Source organism: Strigops habroptila, chromosome 8, assembly GCF_004027225.2.
Source record: "Strigops habroptila isolate Jane chromosome 8, bStrHab1.2.pri, whole genome shotgun sequence".
NCBI classification, from domain to species: domain Eukaryota; kingdom Metazoa; phylum Chordata; class Aves; order Psittaciformes; family Psittacidae; genus Strigops; species Strigops habroptila.
In genome coordinates, this window is record NC_044284.2 from 23672653 (window position 1) to 23691844 (window position 19192).

Below are 19192 nucleotides of genomic sequence, written 5' to 3' on the forward strand. Positions count from 1 at the left end.
TGTTCCTAAGGTGTCTGATAGTAAGAACTAAAGTAATTCTTACCTAGTGATATACAAGTAAAAATCCCTTTATCTGAGGGAGAAGGATGCAAAAAATGTAAGATACTAGATAATTTAGTCCTTAAAAGAATTCTAGGAGAGCTGAACTACATATGGTTGTATGCAAAGACATGTTGTCTTAATCTTGTCGTAAATCGGGATGTAAGATTCACCTACTGGGACTGTGCTTACAGCAGTCTTCAGAGTTAAGCCTTTAACATGAAATGTTTGATATTAGAGCTGAAATATATATAATGTACTGATGAACTAAATGTATTTTTTTTTTTTTTTCTTCTGAAACTCAGTGCATGAATATGTTAGTGCATATGTCATTGTGAGCTTACAGAGGCTTGTCACTTAAGTGCTTAAGTTTGGACTCTATGAACAACTTCATTTTCTTTTTGCAATGACTGGCTTATTTGGACAACTGAAAAATATGCCCACTAGCTCTGCACTGTGAGGGACAAAATGCAGTACAGCAAACTCTTCCAGGCCAAATCATTTGAGGGTTTACTGCTGCTGTAGAAGAGGGATTTGTTGGCATCAGCTGCATGTCCTTGCCATTGGAGAGAAGCACTTAGTATATGTGCATGTATTTTTGAAGCACCTTAACTACAGTAATGCAAAATATCTGTTACTGTATATTGAGAAATAGTAGTGAAATTAGTAGCTTAAGGGTTTCATTGAGGTTTTTAATATATTTGAATAGCTTTGCTCTTGTTTATACTTTAAATAACTTTTCTTTATTTCTAGGCTTTAGTACTGCTAAAGGACAGCTTGTTCGTTCCATACTGTATCCAAAGCCAACTGATTTTAAACTCTACAGAGATGCCTATTTGTTTCTTCTGTCTTTGGTCGTGGTGGCAGGCATTGGGTTTCTTTACACAGTTGTCAACAGCATCTTAAATGAGGTATGTTTTCATTTCTAGTCCAGAACTGCCTTATTTTAGAAAAGGGTTGATGATTTCAAACACTTCAGATAATGAGAAACAATGAAATTTTAAATGAAAATTTCTTTGCTTTATTTTATATCCATGGAATGAGAAAGACAAACTTACTGAGAACAAAATTCAGCATAGAAGCAGGACTTCAATATATTACAGTGAAATTTGAGTTTACCTCTATTTCTACTGACCTAATTACTACACTTTTATTTTTATTATATGTAAGATTTCTATTTGACTGATAATCCACTTGGAAGAAATAGGATAGAGCATATCTAAAGCATGCTGCAGGCAAAAAAATTGGTACCTGATGACGGTAACTTCTGTCTCTCCAAAAATTTTCAATTACGGTAACTAATAATGGTAACTTTTGTCTCTCCAAAAATTTTCAGTTACTCAGTTACTATTTTAAAGTAATGTGTTTGCTGAGGTAAAAGTAAAAATGTTAAGTTACGAGTGACTTGTGGATAATTTAGGACTGGATTATCATGTTTGCTTATGGTGGGTGAAGATTGCGCTAGGTTTCTGGGCAATCCAGAATATGCTGTACTGGGGAAAGCAATGTGTGGATTTTGCTTTTGGTAACAGTGATGTAACGCTTCAGTGAGATAGTAAATCTTTAAACAGTGAGTTCTTGTTCATCAACTCTGACCTTTATTACAGGTTCCAGCTCATACCATCATCATCGAATCTCTTGACATTATCACTATCACGGTGCCTCCCGCGCTCCCTGCTGCCATGACTGCTGGCATTGTTTATGCACAAAGAAGGCTGAAAAAAATTGGCATCTTCTGCATCAGCCCACAAAGGATAAATATTTGTGGCCAACTGAATCTTGTGTGTTTTGATAAGGTCAGGTGAATTTTGAAACTTTGTGTTGCCACCTGGAGAGGCATTGTGTTATAAAATAGAATTTGTATATACTGGCAACTACAGGAAAATTCATTACTTTCATATAAGTCAGATAATTTTTGTCCTGTTAGCTTCCAGGTATTCAGTGTTTACCACCTGTTAACTCACTTAATTTAGTTTGCTCTGAAAAACTGTTATAATACAGAACTGCTTTCTTATCTCAAGTCTCCCAAGTCCTAACTTACTACTGGCACCTCAGAAATGTGAGAGTTGAGGTCTATTAGGAGTATTATTTAGTACACATCTTCTGGAAAATGGAAGTGTGAGGTCAGACTTGTTTCTCATTTTTATTTATTTCAGTGAAAAGCCAAACCAGTGTATTTTGATATTACTCGTTAACAGAAACATGAGTGTAAGACAGTAATGCTACTAGCCAGAATCCTTTGCTTATAGCTATGTCTTAGATAAAACTTATTTTCCTCTTTAGATTTTTAGCTGAAGTCTTAAGTACCCAGACTAGATTTATTATTTCCCTTGTAAAGATTTTCCAGTTACCATTTTGGCTATATAAGAAAGTAGTACTAAGGGCTTAGTGCCCATTTTCTGTTGCCCCCGACCCCTGAACATAGAGATGTTGAGCTATTATCTTTGGAATTTAAGGGTCTATTTCTTTTTTCATGTCTCCAAGGAGGGGCATGGTTGCTTTGAATGTTTTTGGGTTTTTTTTTAAATTATTTAACAGAGTTGGAACTTAAGTTACTATCCAAAAGCAAGGGAGATACTTTATTTCCTGTCCTGAAGTCCTGATTTTTTTGGTTGGTTGGTTGTTGTTTGGTTTTTTTTCGGGGGGTTGGGGAGGGGTGGTTGGTTTTTTGGTGTTTTTTTTTTTAGTGAAAATAAAATAAAATACATTGCGCAGGTGCAATTTGGTTAATTAGTCTCTAATTTTTGCTTTACCTGAGGAAAATTTGTTTCTGAAGGCTTTTTCTTCTTGCCATATCCCTTGGTTTATTTTGCAGACTGGCACACTTACTGAGGATGGCTTGGATCTTTGGGGAATTCAACGGGTGGAAAATGCTCGGTAAGGATAAGCTCACAGCTGATAGCATATATGATACCTAGTTGTGCTTTAGCAGCTTCAGCAAAGTAGAATAGAAAATTCCAAGTTACCTCATATATGTTTGCATTTCTGTAATGAGCAGTAAGAATGCAACTGGAAATACGGTTTATGTGTAATGAAAGTTACAGGTCTCTTATGAGGCTGAGGTGAAATTTAATTTGTTAAAAGTCTGAGACATCATTAGGTTCATACTGCAGAAATGATGCAATTAAAGTATAGCACGTTTTCTTAATCCTGTCCTCCCAAGTGATGACTTTTTGGGCTGCTAAAATGAATTAGCTTAGCTAATTGAGTTAAGTACAAAGTGATAAGAGACCTCTGTATGAGGAATCAAACTACACAGTGAATGAACACAGTTTTTGAAGGAGACAGAAGTAGTGACCGTTTTGGAAGATTCCAGCCCAGAATCTTAATCTATTTTCTGTGATGTGTGAAAATACAAGTGAAGAGACTTGTGCAGTCAATTTTCTTCTGTTAATATAAACAAACCTTTTGAATTGGCTCATAATAAATAATTATAGTGCTAAGTATATTATTACTTCATTGTTTTAGTTTCCTTTTGCCGGAAGAGAGGGCTTGCAGTGAGAGCTTGCTGAAGTCCGAGTTTGTTGCTTGCATGGCAACTTGTCATTCCCTTACAAAAATTGAAGGGGTGCTTTCTGGGGATCCACTTGATTTGAAGATGTTTGAAGCAACAGGATGGGTAAGTGTCTGCTTGTTTTAAGAGATTCAGCATTTTCAAGATCAGTAATCTGAAATTTCCTATCCGGTTATATCCAAGAAAAGCCATTATATACTTTTTCAAGATGTAACTGGAAAATGGTGGGCTTTTGACAATGCTTGTGTGTCAAAGGAAGTCTTAATATGAAAATGTTTGTAAAATGTGTTTTTCATTCGTAGAACTGAAAGAATCTGAAGAGCTAATTTACTGCTTTCTGATGCTGTTTGTGGCAAAGTATCAATACATATGATAAACGTGTAAAATAGCTAAGTGAATCTTCATGTTAACTGCTAAATTAAGACATTTAATTCTCATAGGAAATCTTGCTCAGAAAGGTCATGGCACCTTGGGCAGACTTCCAGGCCTGTTGGGTTTTTTTTGGTGTTGTTTTTTCTTTTTGTTCTGTTTTGGTTTTGTTGTTTTGGGTTTTTTCCTGAAAATTACATTATGAGAAAATAAAAGTTAATAAATGTATAAATTAGTTGATTATTTTTAATACAGATTTTGGAAGAAGCAACTGAAGAGGAAACAGCCCTTCATAATCAAATCATGCCAACAGTGGTTCGACCTTCAAAACAACTTTTCCCAGAATCCAAGCAAGCAACAAATCAAGAAATGGTATGAAAAATCAGAGCATTTACTTGAGTTAAAGTAATCTTTCATGTTAAACAAATACATTGTACCATTTGCTGTGGTTCTGGCTGATATAATTCAAAGAGGATCAAAACTGTATGGTTTTTGACGGCAAAGATAGGGAAAATGTGCCTAAATTGTTGTTTAAGGTAGTGGTTCAGTATATGCCCCTTGCAGTGTGAGCAGGCTGATTGTCAGCATTATTACCCTTATGAACTAGTTGTAAAGTGCTGTAATGCTTTTTGAGCTTACACCTTTTAATATTAGTATCATTACACATTTTAATATTAGTATCATTACCAAATCCTTTTTGTGCTAATGAAGTGCTTAGGTGTGCTCACTTTGCAGTTTCAGTTAAAATAATCGTTTGTTAATGTCACTGCACAGTATAGAATTCTTGCCACTGTTGTGCCTTAGATGTGTGCTATAACTGAGTGAAAAATAAAACATACTTGGCAGATTCAAATTTTTCTTCTGTCTGCATTCTGAAGTATTTTTTAATGCTCCAGGAGGGGAAATTTAAGCATATGATTTTAGGGTACTGGGAGGTTATAGCAAGTTGGTTCCTCTGTGTAAGTCTTATTCTTTAGTAGATAGAAGTGTCTTTTTTTGTTCAGAACTCCATGTACATCCACAGCAGTACTTATTGTGCAGCAGTTGTCATTAACATTCTTGAGACTTATTAAATGATTTTTTGGGGGGGCATACTTAATCATCATGGCCTTATTCTGAAATCCATAGTACTTTAATCATTTACATAGGCTAAATGGGCACAGGTTGGACTGTGAAAGGTCTTGCAAATTGTAATCAAGAAATCAAGCTCTAAAGTTCTGCTTAAAGGATACTAAACAGATTTAATGTATTCATATTCAGCTATAACAAATCCATTGCAAATACAGCGTGGCTTTATACTGAGAGTGCTGTGTAGGTTCATTGACTTTTTTTTTTGTTGAAATAGTTTGTAGCTGAAAAAATATTTAATATTTACAGTAAATGTGTTGTTTTCTTTTTTTTTTTTTTATTTTAGGAATTGTTTGAGCTTTCGGTAAGTATGCTTTTCAATTAAGTATGTAACTCTTTTCTTAGAATGTATGTGGATGTGACCCTTTTCTTCCTTCATGTATGACACAGACCAGTTACGAAATTGGAATTGTGCGCCAGTTTCCATTTTCTTCAGTTCTGCAACGTATGTGTGTAATAGCCAGAGTTCTAGGGGAGAAGAGAATGGATGCTTACATGAAAGGTGCCCCTGAAGTTATTGCGAGCTTGTGTAAGCAGGAAACAGGTAAAGGAACAAACTATATTTTCATTTTTTGTGTAGCTCAGCTGCAATATTGATAATTTTACTAACTCTAAAACTTGATCTTTTTAAAGTTCCTGTTGACTTTGAGTGTGTCCTGGAAGAATACACTAAGCAGGGCTTCCGAGTTATTGCTCTTGCTCACAGAAAATTGGAGTCTAAGCTTACATGGCACAAAGTCCAGACTATTAATAGGTAAGAGTGACTTCACTTTTTTAATAACCAGTTAAAGGCTTTAAAAGCTGCATGCTTTGGATTAATTTTGTAATGTTGATTTTTGTTTAAATCAATTACTACTCCTCTTCTGTCTTGACAAATATAATTCTGTGCATTTTTTATTTGTACCCTGGACAATACATAGAAATTTAAGATAAGGAAGTTTTTCTGCAATAATGTGGAACATCTTTAAGCTTGAAATGAACTGTAGTATTTTTACAGTGTTCGATTTATATTAATGTGGCAGAAAACTTCATCCGATTTCTTTGTTACTTAATAATACTTACATCATCTGTGTCTATTAAAGATAATGAAATGACATGTAGTGGAAACTCTCCTCTGTGTGTTTGTAGTTTCTTCATCTGCTATGGGCAACGTGTCCATTTTGTCATTGTAGAACTTGTCAGAAAGGTTTAGAAGGTAGAAAGGTTTCTTCCTTCAAAGAGGAGTATTTCATCTTAATTGTTTTTCAGCTGGCCTTAGTTTTGTGGGTAATGCTATCTCTTCCATAGTGTTCAGAAAGTGTAGTATTGCCATGAAAATGCCAGCTTTGTGTTCTTTTGTATCAGCTCTGTGTGCAAGATGACCGCAAAGCAGTACAAAGCGGACAAATGGATTTTCCAATTTCAGGTGTGAAAATCCACTGTACCAGCAAAATACCCAAGACCTGTAAATACTGACCTTCATGTAAACCAAAGTTAATTAGTTGTTTCAGTTAGCTAATGTCTATTAATCCTACTAGCCTTGGTAACATTGTTTGATGTGTTGTATGTTAAGGGTCAGCTAATTTGGAAATTAGAGATGTGATTCTAAACAAATCTTAAAATTTGGCTGTGAATGCAGTTAGCCTTGGAGCGTTTTTTTTTCTAGGAGTATCTTTTTTGAGAATGTAATCTCTTTCAGAAAGATTTCTTGTGGAAGAAACTAAAAATTGTACTTGAGGAAAACATTTTCTCATACTGGTTTTCAACTAAAACAAGGGAAGTAAATATAAATGATTGTGAAAGGTGATAGCTCGCAGGTGACCTTTTTATAAAGCAAATTCTTCACTTTTCATGATTAAAAATATACATTTCCCTTTTGATAAACAGAAAATCAAGCTCTTTAAGCTACATATAATAATTGTAATTCTTCTAATGTTCTCTTCCTTGCCTCCTTTTCTACAGAGATGCTATTGAAAGCAACATGGATTTTATGGGGTTAATTATAATGCAAAACAAGTTAAAGCAAGAAACCCCTGCTGTACTTGAAGATTTGCATAAAGCCAACATTCGCACGGTTATGGTTACAGGTTAGCACGTAAACATTCATACTCAAAAGATAAAAATCCATCTAATTCTGGTCTTATTTTAATTATAGTGTATGAAGTCAAACGTTAGTGTCAATAGGCTGGGATTGCACTGTATTTATAGCAAGAGGAAAGTTTAGTAACTATTGTGAGAATATTTGGACACCAGTCTGCTGTTTCTTTTTGGATGAAAGCTGCTTTGGTAAGTCAGGGATCAGAAACTGGTATAGGGATTAGTTCTCTCCCTAGCTCCATGCACAAGTTACTTTATACTGAATTGAAGGATGAAAAACCTTAGAGGTCTTCCAGATCAGAGTAGGTGAAAGTCCTGGTCTAATCTTATAACTGACCCTGCTTTGAGCAGGGGTTTGGGCTAGATGACCTGTTGAGGGTCCCTACCATTTTGAGTTGTATTATGATAAGTCACTTTGTATTGTTGTTTTGCGGTGGTGTTTTCTTTTTTTTTAAAGAATGACTTATGTCCCCATTAAGCAGGCTAGGTATCTGTGCTCAGTGTTTTCCATGCAGTAAGTGTCTTTGTATTTTAAATCACAGGTATTGCAACTTTAGAATAATGTTTTGATAGGCTGGCAATACAACTCAGTATTTGCATGTTCTGTGACTGTGTTTAAAAAGTGCTATTTTAAATGGCCACATGTTTTCTGCCAGATTTTCAATATATCCTAAGGTTTGGCCAAAAAGAAATCTTTATGGCTAAAAGAAGCATTTTAGTTTTTAGTGATGTTAGTGCAGGGGAAGGGTTTTACAGGCTAGGTTTTCAATTTTGTCTGTAGGCTTGGTTTGCCCTGAGGTTGTCACTGGTACGTTAGGCAGTCCTTATCATAGTTTAAAACTGGCTTTGTTAGCTTTTCTCTTGATGTGGAATATCAGTATATGCTATTGATCTTTTTCTAACTGACACTCTTTTAAATGCAATTGTTTAACAGGAGATAACATGTTAACTGCTATCTCTGTGGCCAGAGACTGTGGAATGATTCTACCTCAGGATAAGGTCATTATTGCTGAAGCACTACCTCCAAAGGATGGGCAGGCTGCCAGGATCAACTGGCATTATGCAGATACCCTCGCAAAATGCACTAGTTCATCACCAGCCATAAACTCAGAGGTAACATGAGCATTATGATGGCCTTAAGAGTGTATGCAGTTAGTTTTACTGTTGAGTTTCCTTTTTATCTTATTCCATCAAATAGCAAATCTGCCGTTAAGTGTCAAATAAAAATTGTTGTACTGTTTAACTTTCAGATCTTAAAATACCACAGAGTAACAAAACAGCTGGGGGAGCTAGTTTTTCAATGGTGATATGCCATTTGATATTTTAGTTCTGCAGGAGACAGAATTTTTCCCACATTTCAATCTGTTAAGACTGCTCTAACTGTTTGTAGTTGAAACATTAAACTGTGTTTTCTTGCTACTAAGTAAGTGTTTTCATTATATGAAGTTTCCTTTCAAGTAACATTCTTAGAAACCTCCCCTCTAGTGTGGGATCTCAAGGAATACCCCTCTGAGTATTAGCTTGAAATTACAAGGTATCTGTGTAAATACACTAGAGTACACTACTAGAGTATTGAACTACTTTTGATAGGATATTCCAGTTAAATTGGTCCATGAAAGCCTTGAGGATCTCCAGATGACCAAATACCATTTTGCAATGAATGGAAAGTCATTTGCAGTGATTTTGGAGCATTTTCAGGACCTGGTACCCAAGGTGAGCATTTCACTTGAGTATGAACACTTCCGATGGTGAAGAAACTTTGCCCTGTGACCATTAAGAAATCTTCTGTCTTCCAGCTTGTGTTGCATGGCACTGTGTTTGCTCGCATGGCACCGGATCAGAAAACTCAGTTGGTGGAAGCTTTACAAAATGTAGAGTAAGTATTTGCTCAAGCATAGCAAGAGGGAGGGTTGACAGAGTTTTTGGTGTGATAGGAGGAAAAAATTATGTATGCTGCTAACTGTTCTTCCAAATGAAAAAAAGCTGGGCTAATATAATTACATATATTTTTTATATATATATATATATAAAATGTATATATTAGTTGTGCTAATATAACTTCCTTGAGTTGGTAAATAGGCATATTAGCTGAGCAGGAATGAGAGTAGTACCATCTGCTGGCTAGTTGTGAAAGTTTCAGGCTTTTCATGAAGTTATAAATGCTGAATAGCTAAACTGACTAACATATTTTATAAATCTGGTTGCTTGGCTTAATAAAAAAATCCATCAAATGTCTTCTGTGTGTTACAGAAGTATTAATGGGATGACTTCCTATTCACATACTATCAGTATACTACTGTCTGTTGGTTTCAGGCCTTGCAGCAATACAAAGTACTACAAAAGTCTCTCTGCCTAGAGCAAAGATGCTTTCAGACCACCTTGGAATGATAGAGGGCTGATAACCGTAATTGGTTTGGTTGACCTGTCTACATCATGTTACTTTTCTGTCTACTTCCTTATATGTATAATGGCAACAGTAATTGCTTTCAGCATTAATGATCGCTCATTATGCAAACTCTGGATAAGTCAAATTAATATTAAAGTATTTAATGAAATAAGCTAAATGGACAATTAGGGAGTGGTCCAGAATGCTGACATCCATTTGGTTTTTATAGTTATTACGTGGGCATGTGTGGAGATGGAGCAAATGACTGTGGGGTAAGTATGGTTTTATTTCCTATACAGAACTGTTCAGTTAAATTTTACAGCTGAAAGCAAGTTTTAAAATGTTCTCTACTTCAATGTTAACTGGCAGGCGCTGAAGAGGGCACATGGTGGTATATCTTTGTCTGAACTTGAGGCTTCTGTGGCATCACCATTCACTTCCAGAACACCTAGTATTTCCTGCGTGCCAAAGCTGATCAGGTAATGTGACTTACTGTGAACTTAAATGCGTCTGTGTAACTCTTTTTGCATGCCCTATGTTAATATGTTTGATGCTGTAGAAGGCCAGTTTGAATTAAAGAAGCAGCCACACATTTTTAGTAGTTCTGTTTTTTTACTGAAGTTATTCTGAGCAAAGGCTTCCCATAGCATGATTTAGTATTTTGTTATAAACCCTTTTGTCCAGGTAAAGTTAATTTTTCAGACCATGAATGAGCTTCTACATGTTGGTATTTAATCTGATGTCTTAGTGACTCTGCTGGTTTTCATAAAGGTTGTGTATAATTGCAAACAGTAAAATCCTTCAGGTATCTGCTTGGCACCATACAAAGTAGAAAACAGATTTTCTAAATAGGGTTTGACAAATTTTTTATTCTAGAATCAGAAGTTAGGTAATTTTGGATAAACATCAGCCAGAGAAGAAGCTAGTTAAGTCTGTGTGGAACTAATGAAGTAATGTGTAATCAGAAAGACTTCTGGTCAGCAACTCTGTGGTTGACTGCATATTCGTTCAATGCATGTAGTAAACTAGGGCTCCATAGATATTTTTGCAAGCAGGCTTTCATTTTAAAACCTCTGTTGGAAAACCATATAAAGTCCAAATAATGCCAGAGTAAGGTGGTGGCTCACTTCAGAAGGCATGCTCACAACTTTTATATACTCAAAAGTGTACCATTCTGACCGCTTTTTCTCTGTATGTCTTCAGCCTAATGTCTCTCAAAGGGTTTGCTGGTATGTTCAAGTGCAGCTAACGTTTTGCTAAGTAGAATGTAACTGCTTGCACAGAAAACTTACTAGTTATAGGATTGCATTTGTTTTGACAGGGAAGGCCGTGCTGCTTTAATAACTTCCTTCTGTGTATTTAAGTTCATGGCATTATACAGCATTATCCAGTACATCAGTGTTACTCTGCTATATTCTGTAAGTATTCTGTAAATTCTTAAGCAGTGTCAACCTAATCCAGAGATTTAAAATTGATAGATAATTAATATAAATTGTTGCAAGTCTCTTTGAGTACACAACACCAGCATTCTAAAAACTGTCTTTGGAGTAAAGGTATTGTTAGTATTTTTTGCCTTTTTCAGTGTTAACTGTATGAAAAACATGGTAGTATCTATTTTGAAAAGGCAGTAATTAATGCCTGTGTATTGAAAGTCACTACAGTGGGAAGTCCAAGTAAGCATGTAAAACAAAAGTAAGATTTTCAGTTATTTAAAAACTCTCAGCATTTTAAAATAGCCTAACTTGATTTAAAGGGCAACGCATTCCTTTTATGTAAGGATTGAAAGAGAGCAGCTTGCAAATATTGGGGAGGGGAGCAAGGTGGAGTGTTTCTTTTTTAACATGATTGGATTCACAATATGGCATGTGGCAGAAATCTTGGATTTTAATTTGTATTCTGAGTAAGTTAAACGTGTAAAGCATTAAAGGACCTTTGAGGTGGATATTTTGGCAACTGCATGACTACATAGTAAGCTTATGGTGTTTCAAGAACTGTGGGCCTAACCTATTATTTCATTGGTATTTAAGATTCAGCAATACAAGTTTTATTATAAATTTCAATTACAAATAGCTTACGCATCTTAAAACTGAAATTGTTTTATGCCTTGATACTTCAGGAATTGACCTGTGAATTGCGGAGTACTTAAGACTCCTACAGAAAAAGGAAACCAGTTTGACAAGACACTCTTGTCTGTAGAGGCAAATTTAAAGAATTAATGCTGTAGGAGTGTCACTGTAAGATATTTCTTGGTGTGAAGAAATTACCAATGTTTCAGTTGTGATTTCTGTCTAGATCCTGAGCAATTTGGGAGATTTCCAGTTTCTCTTCATTGATTTGGCAATCATTTTGGTGGTTGTCTTTACAAGTAAGTATTGTGCTGTACTGCTGGCTTCTATAAAGCAGGTTTTACTTGGTTAATTTTTTTTTAAATTACATATTGTTTGAAGTAAGCACTGTGACATACAGTTCAGATGTTACAACTACTATGCTATATGCATTAAAAACTCGAACCACTGTGTACCGAGTTAGATTCATCTGAAGTTTGTGAAATGTCCTCATACAAAAAGCAGGTTGTGGCCACTATCTTAGAAAAGTAATTGTTCATGGTACAGGAAGTCATAAATCTCTACTGTCATGAGGAAATTGGTTTTGGCATCAAAACAGGAGTTGTTACAATATAATCTTTCTCACATGTTTTGATTTTCTTGCATTTTTGGTTGAAATCCTGACCACAAAATGTTGTACTCCAAACTAATTATCTAGTGAAGTATTTGATTCCACATAGGAACCTAGCACTCAGTTTACTGGCTAATGGTAGAATATAATTTTTAAGTTTAATAGAAAGCGGTTCTTTGAATGGCAGACCCAAACTGACGAGCTGTAGGTCCTTGTGCAAGACAAAGGGAATTTGGCCAGACGCTACTAATTCCTTAAGTCTCATGGCTTCTGTTATTGTCCCCTGGATCCTGTGTTGCTGGAGGTAACCAGCCTGTAGAAGGCAGTGTGGCATTATTCTAGAGCAGTGTAATCTTTTCAAGGTGGTTTCACAGTTGCAGTTCTGGACTGATTTTTAAAGTGATGTCATGAGCAAGCCATTCTCATTCCACAGAATGTGAACAGGGTAACTCTTGAAAACTATAATGATGGAATGTGTAATTTGTTTTTTGTTCTCTTTGCAGTGAGTCTGAACCCTGCTTGGAAGGAGCTTGTTGCTCGAAGACCTCCATCAGGTCTTATCTCAGGTCCACTTCTGTGTTCTGTTTTGTCTCAGATCATCATCTGCCTTGCTTTCCAAATCTTCGGGTTTTTTTGGGTCAAACAGCAGTCCTGGTATGAGCCTTGGAGAGCAGAATTTGAGTAAGTGTTTCAGTGGTTCTATGTGGAATACAGTAATGATTGGAAAGGTATAAGTAATAATTGCTTGTCTTTATTGACCCCCTTTGGGGACTTGATAGTTCAAGCGTCTGTATGGCAGGTAGTCTGTTAAATCTTTTGTGAAAAGCATACTAATACATAGGAGTTAGCCAATGGCTGAAATGCAAAACTGGGTCAGAGCCAGACTGCAGGGTCTGAAGACTCCTCAGCTTTGGGACAGTTGAGATCAAAATTGTAAATTAATGGTTCAGACCTATTTTTAACCCTTCTGTATTATAAAGTTTTATTTTCATGTTAGAGTTACAGTAAATCAAATTGATATTTCTGAAAACAAAGAGGTGTTTTTATACCTTTTTTTAGATTGCAATATTTTCTCTCATGTCTTCAAAGTATATCTACAGTGATAGTTTCTGAAGAGTTCATGTAGTGAACTTAAAACCTGTAAGCAGAAAAGAACTCAAAGCTCAGAATTCACAAGAATTGCTACCTCCCTGCCATAGTTTTGAGTTATTTCTTACTGTAATAGATTTTCAAGGACAAGCTTTTTTACTACTGTTGCAATTTGTTCTGTCATTGCTTTTGTTAGTAAGTTGGCCTGGTTTGTATCTTCTCCATAACACGGTGATAATTATTGGGGTTTTTTTATGTTGCAGTGTATGTAATGTATTGGATGCCACAAACACCAGCTCTGCACACCATGGGAATGAGACTATTCATGATGAACATTACATTAAAAATTACGAAAACACAACTTTGTTTTTTATATCCAGCTTTCAGTACCTCATAGTGGCAATTGTCTTTTCTAAAGGAAAGCCCTTTAGACAACCATGCTACAAAAATTGTAAGTCCTTTCTTACTGTATGCAGTTCCAAGTAAAACTCCAAATGACTGTTCACTTGTTTATCCATGGCTTGCTTACAATTCTCTTGTGCCAGTTCAGCAATAATGGTGTTGCCGGAAGAATACAGTACAATTATCCTCTGATAATCAGAGATAAAAACAGGGAAGTATTAAACTGTATGGAGAAATTTATGTTAATAGTTGCTTTGTTTGTAGAAGTATATGTGTATATATATTTCAGCATCACAAGTGAGCCAGAGAGGAACTGAATCTGGCCTTCTGTCTCTTTATGGCTATCAGCACAACTTCTATTGCCAAAATCCACCAGGAAGGGGTCTAGAGGGAGAAAATAGGTTATTTCCAGAGAGTAATGAACCCATGATACATGGAAAAACTGTCCAAAACTGTGTGAGATGGTCAGATTAAAATATTTTTTCTTGTTTTACAGTTCTGTTTGTTACATCTGTGATAGTTCTTTATGCCTTCATATTTTTCATCATGTTGCATCCTGTTGAATCTATTGACGCATTTCTTGAGGTAAGATTCACCAGTTACAGCCTGTGTCTGTACTTCCTAGGATAGCTGATTGGCTGCCTTTTGGGCAAGCTTGAACTGTTTTAGAGCTTTAACTTTGCATCTCTGGGAGAAGGAAGTGAGAATTTAGCGACTGTGAGCCTGCTTTGAATATGTGTTTACTTCATATGTGTGTGTTGCTAACCTCTGGCAACTTTTTCACGCAGCTCGTGTGTGTGCCATATGAGTGGCGCCTAAGAATTCTCATCATTGTTGTGCTCAATGCAATTGTATCCGTGCTGACGGAGGTAAGAAATTCAAATGGAAAAAATGTTTGTCTGTTAAGTGGGCATTTTGCTAGGGTAGATGTTTGTCTTTTGTTTAGGAGTTCTCTCTTCACAATGTAAGTTGCCACTCTGTTCTTGTTAAGTTTGTATTCCTAAAAATGTCCTTTTAGGCTAGACTTATGGTGTCAAGGTTTTCTATGTTAAAAGCATAATTTTAAAACCTTTTTAATAAAAAAAAGGGGAGCAGAGGAAAGTTGAAAAATTTCTAAATTATTTCAACTGTTTTAAAGTACACTACTCTCCATATTGATTTCCTGAGTTAATGCAGTTCAGAATAAATTAATATAGTAAAGAACTATATAAAATCATTAGGTGAGCCCATCTTCATTGAGTTGATTCATACGCATAGTTTATTGTTGAGAATAATGCAGGCCTATATAACTTGCTCATTTGATGTGATGCAAGTCCAGAAGTAGAGATGTTCATTCAGACCTGCTTTTTCCAGCCCTGAGCTTGTCCAAGGTCAGTCACTCTGGATATTGACCTCTTCTGCTGTAATTCCAGAGTTAATGTGGGCAGAAATATGCCCTACCTTTCCTCCAATTACACCTATGTTGTTTCCAAGAATTGAAGTTTGACAGATACATCTTCCAGAAGGAGTCTGGATTCAAAGTCAGTCATTTATTCCTGTGGTTAGTTCTTCTCCTTGTTAAATTGATGCCTTATTTCCAACTTGAATACATTTGGGTTTTGGTTGCAGCCATTAGTCACCTTTTTTCCTGCAAGATGAAAAAACCTTTCAACATTATCTAGCACTTGCACACTACAATTATCTGGTTTTACTGTACAACATTTTCGTCAGCTTCTAGTCAGTATTTCCATTACTATATGAGGGATTGCTATCAGGGTAACCAGCATAATGATTGCTTGGATCATGCCAGTTTGGCCTTTGAAGATTGCTGTAGCATTACTGTTCTTTCCAGTTGACTAGTTTTTTCCCTGTTATTCATGACTTAGTAAAAATAAATCAACCAAAGAGGTTTTTTGCATACTTTAATTAAAATTATGAAGGCTTTGTGTTCAAAATGTGTTCCAAATAGAATTTGCAATATATGCTTTTATGTTGCTGCCTATGGGAACATGTATTCAAGTGTTTCACATGATAGGTGGTAACTTGTCTTTTCCAAAACATGGCAATAGCTACTAATTTTTTTGGCCTTTGCCTTGTTGTTAACAAGTTTATCCTCTCTTGAAGATCCTGTCTTTCTTACATTGTCCTGTATTTACTCTAACCCTGCTTGTGGTGGTTTCCTTTATGCCCTTTAATTCTTCCATGGTTTTGTACTACTAAACTCTTAATAGTCTGGGGTTTTTTTGCCTCCTTTTTTTATTTGTTAAGTTAAATTTTATGTATATTGCTGTCTTTAGTACTGAAACAAATCAGGTATTCTGAAGTTGCAGAGCCGTGGCTTTTTTTATCTTCTGACAAATTTAAACATTTTTATTACCATCTCTGGGTTATCAGCTTTTTTGAAGCACTAAGATTATTCCTTGGAATTGAGTTTTGTGTTGATACATGAAGTCTAAGTAGGTGCTGGTTACAATTTTCAGTCCTGTGCTAAACGTCACTGAGAGAAATAAACTTACCTTCTGCTGAAGAATTACTTTGTTCTTGCAGGTGATCTTTCTAACTTTTATACAAGCGGGTGATGTTTCTGTTGTGGAAGTGTAAGGGCTCTAGTAGACAGTCTGTACAGTGTCAATTCATGTATCAGCATGTGCCTCTTGAGGACAAATGGTTCTCCTCTGACTTAAATGTTCATAAGTTTCCGCTCCTGGGCCTTGCTCTCACCCAGTATTTCAAGCCCCACCCCACTCTTTTTCCTGTGCTGGTTTGATTTATCGTCTTTTGACACTTTAATCACTTAACTGTCATTGCCAAAACTGGTAGGATGATTTGTTGCATTCCTTTCAGACTGACATACCTATTTATCTTGTTGCCCATACTTTAGTAGTGGAATAGAAGTACCAATAGAATTTAGTTTTCTTGACATTAATTCTTTGCGGTGTTCTGCATTGACTTGCAATCTATTTCCTCCACTTTCACTATTAGTTGAATGCTTTGTTAAGACAGATAAGTTGTCTTACTTTACAGCAAGTGACCCATAGAAGCATTGTCTTGTGATCCTCAAATCCCAAACCTTGTTTTATGATACACATTTCACCTTCCTTAACTTCAGCCTGCTTTTGTCCCACCTTTTGAACTGTGTCCAATTCCAGCAGTACTATTCTAGGCTCTCTGAAGCTTTTTCATGTGGTGCCAACTCATTGGGTCCAATGTGTCATGTAGAAATCCCAGGCTATTTGATTCCTTCACTTCCAGTACAGCTCATTGCCTTTCTGCCCTTGTGTGTCTGGCTTACTACGCTTCATACTACAGAGTTTCTGGGTGTGAGTTACTGAGGAACAGAGTTACGGTTCATATTCTGAGTATCTAGGAAAAGCTGCTGGCGGCATCTCCTTATTTCTTTTAACAAGGTACTCTGTTATATATATCACCTAGAGTTTCTTCTGCTGAGACTAATCCCTCAGTAATTGCACCTTTAAGAGTCTTACAATGATGAGATAAATGAGGGATTGGATTTATCATCTTTTGTCACATTTGCCAGTTTGAACCTTTTGTGTCACACTATGGTCCCATGTAGTTTCTTCATGGCTTCTGCAACAGGAATGGTTTCTGACTGCGGTTGTCCCAGACATGTTTTCTGAAATGCTCTGTAAAGCTTTTGCTTCCATGTGGGTCCCAGACTAGGTTCACAAAGCATGCATATTCTTTCTACCAGATGATGGAAATATATTGCAAAACAAAGGTCCTAGCAGATGCTTCTCTTTACCTCCTTACAGCCTGGGACAGACTGGCTTCAAAAATGAACATCTAACAATCTGAAGATTTGTTGGCAAATGGTTTATAAAAGCGCTATAAAATTCTGGTATATTATAAAATCATAAGCATTATAAAATCTATTATAAAAGACTGGCTAATCAGCTCCCCTTTCTCAATGCCAGAAGTTAGTCAGAAGTTAAAAATGGCATCTCTCCAAAGATCAGAATTGTAGGCTCAAGGCCATGGAAGATAGAGGTTCACACCTGTGTTGCTGGATTTGTCAAGGCTCTTGAGTCCTCCGACACAGCAGTATGAGAGTAACCAGATGCAGTGAACATACTGTTCAACTTCTGCCCTCTTCCAAAATCTGGAATGGCTCCTACAGAATTCCTTCAGACTTCCTGCTGGTGGCTCAGCATTGCCACCACACTAAAGCTTTTCTGGGAGTGTGACTGGTTTAAAACAAACTATGAACAAAGCATAGCTCCAGCATGAAGTTCACAGTAATATTAAAGATGGTTTGAGGGGAAAGTGCTTTAAGCACTGATGTTTTCAATACTTCACAGTTTCTTTTAGAGTATTGAAACACCTTAAGAATTTGTATTTATGATACACCCATATTGATGGATGCAGTTTTGGTCACTGTTGCTAGTGATTTAAAGTACATGTTTGTATTCTTACATCTCATGTGAGCACTTTAAGAATGAAAATGTTAATCACTTAAGTACTGACAAGTAGTGTAAGTTCTCTGGTTTGCCTGGCACTGAATTAGTTATGCCTAACACTATTTCAGGTTTTATTTGTAATATGCACACTAACAACAAATGATTGTTAGTTTCTTTAACTCTTCCTGCTCACTATAATGTCTCACAGAATGTCCTCCTTGATATGATCCTTTGGAAGGTTGTGTTCAATCGAGACAAACAAGGAGAGTATCGCCTCACCATGCCCCAGCCGCCTCAGGTTGGAGACTAGTATTTTGCTGTCGTCATTTGAGTGCATGCGGATTAATTCAGTGTTATCTTTTTATGATCTCTAAGTGTCTGTTGCCTTATCTTAAGCTTAAGCTACTTAAATTAGATTTCTGTTACTAGAATATTAGAAAGAAAGGCTTCTGGTTATATATTTTTCTCCTTGTTGACTATTAAAGAAGTTAGCTCTGTATATAAGAACTGTGAAGCAAACCTAGAGGATGACTTTTAAGATTTTTCTCACTTTATCTTCATTTTGCACATTAGCAAATTTTATTTGCTTTTTCACAAATTAGCATGCTGGGACTGGGAAAGGCTTGATGCCTTCTGCTTGAAAGCAGAATTGCTGATGCTGGGTCTAATCCAGTTCTTTATTAAATTAATTTGGTTGGGAGTTTTAGATCATCGTCTGAGAGCAGTAATTTATAGCATGTATAAATGAAATTAAACAAAACGGTAAATGAAAGTATGTTATTAACTTCAGATAGTTTAGGTAGCCATTAGGAGACATTAGGATTTAGCTTCTGCTTTTTCAGGTCACCATGAATCTTGATCATGATACATGAAGGAAATCTATGTGAAACACATCAAAATTAGCTTTTTCTTTAGGCATGTTGGCTTATTCCTTCTAGTTGGTTGTACATTTGTTCTTGCTAGAATTACAGTGGTTTATTTCTCAGCACTAATTTTTATTAAATGTATTCACTTCAGTTTACATTTGTGCTTTCGGGGCTGTTTAGGAACAAATTGCCTTGTGTTCACTGAAGAATGGAAGTTGTGTTTAAGGCTCATGTTTGGTTCCGTTCACCA

General features: G+C 36.1%; 1 protein-coding gene across 4 annotated transcripts in view; it reads left to right on the plus strand.

The window, feature by feature from the left end:
- Positions 1-19192, plus strand: part of ATP13A3 (ATPase 13A3) — a 60370-nt gene that overhangs the window by 36050 nt on the left and 5128 nt on the right. For 3 of the 4 annotated variants that reach the window (XM_030496400.2, XM_030496401.2, XM_030496402.2), the window contains 21 exons: positions 793-950; positions 1647-1835; positions 2855-2916; positions 3508-3658; positions 4178-4294; positions 5337-5354; positions 5441-5594; positions 5684-5804; positions 6992-7116; positions 8061-8239; positions 8717-8839; positions 8923-9002; positions 9742-9784; positions 9882-9991; positions 10834-10930; positions 11805-11877; positions 12692-12869; positions 13541-13728; positions 14176-14264; positions 14468-14548; positions 18285-18374. In XM_030496400.2, the coding sequence (XP_030352260.1) occupies positions 793-950; positions 1647-1835; positions 2855-2916; positions 3508-3658; positions 4178-4294; positions 5337-5354; positions 5441-5594; positions 5684-5804; positions 6992-7116; positions 8061-8239; positions 8717-8839; positions 8923-9002; positions 9742-9784; positions 9882-9991; positions 10834-10930; positions 11805-11877; positions 12692-12869; positions 13541-13728; positions 14176-14264; positions 14468-14548; positions 18285-18374 (2426 nt within the window). The remainder of the gene's footprint in view (positions 1-792; positions 951-1646; positions 1836-2854; positions 2917-3507; positions 3659-4177; positions 4295-5336; positions 5355-5440; positions 5595-5683; positions 5805-6991; positions 7117-8060; positions 8240-8716; positions 8840-8922; positions 9003-9741; positions 9785-9881; positions 9992-10833; positions 10931-11804; positions 11878-12691; positions 12870-13540; positions 13729-14175; positions 14265-14467; positions 14549-18284; positions 18375-19192) is intronic. The other variant, XM_030496403.2, reaches the window with a different exon arrangement.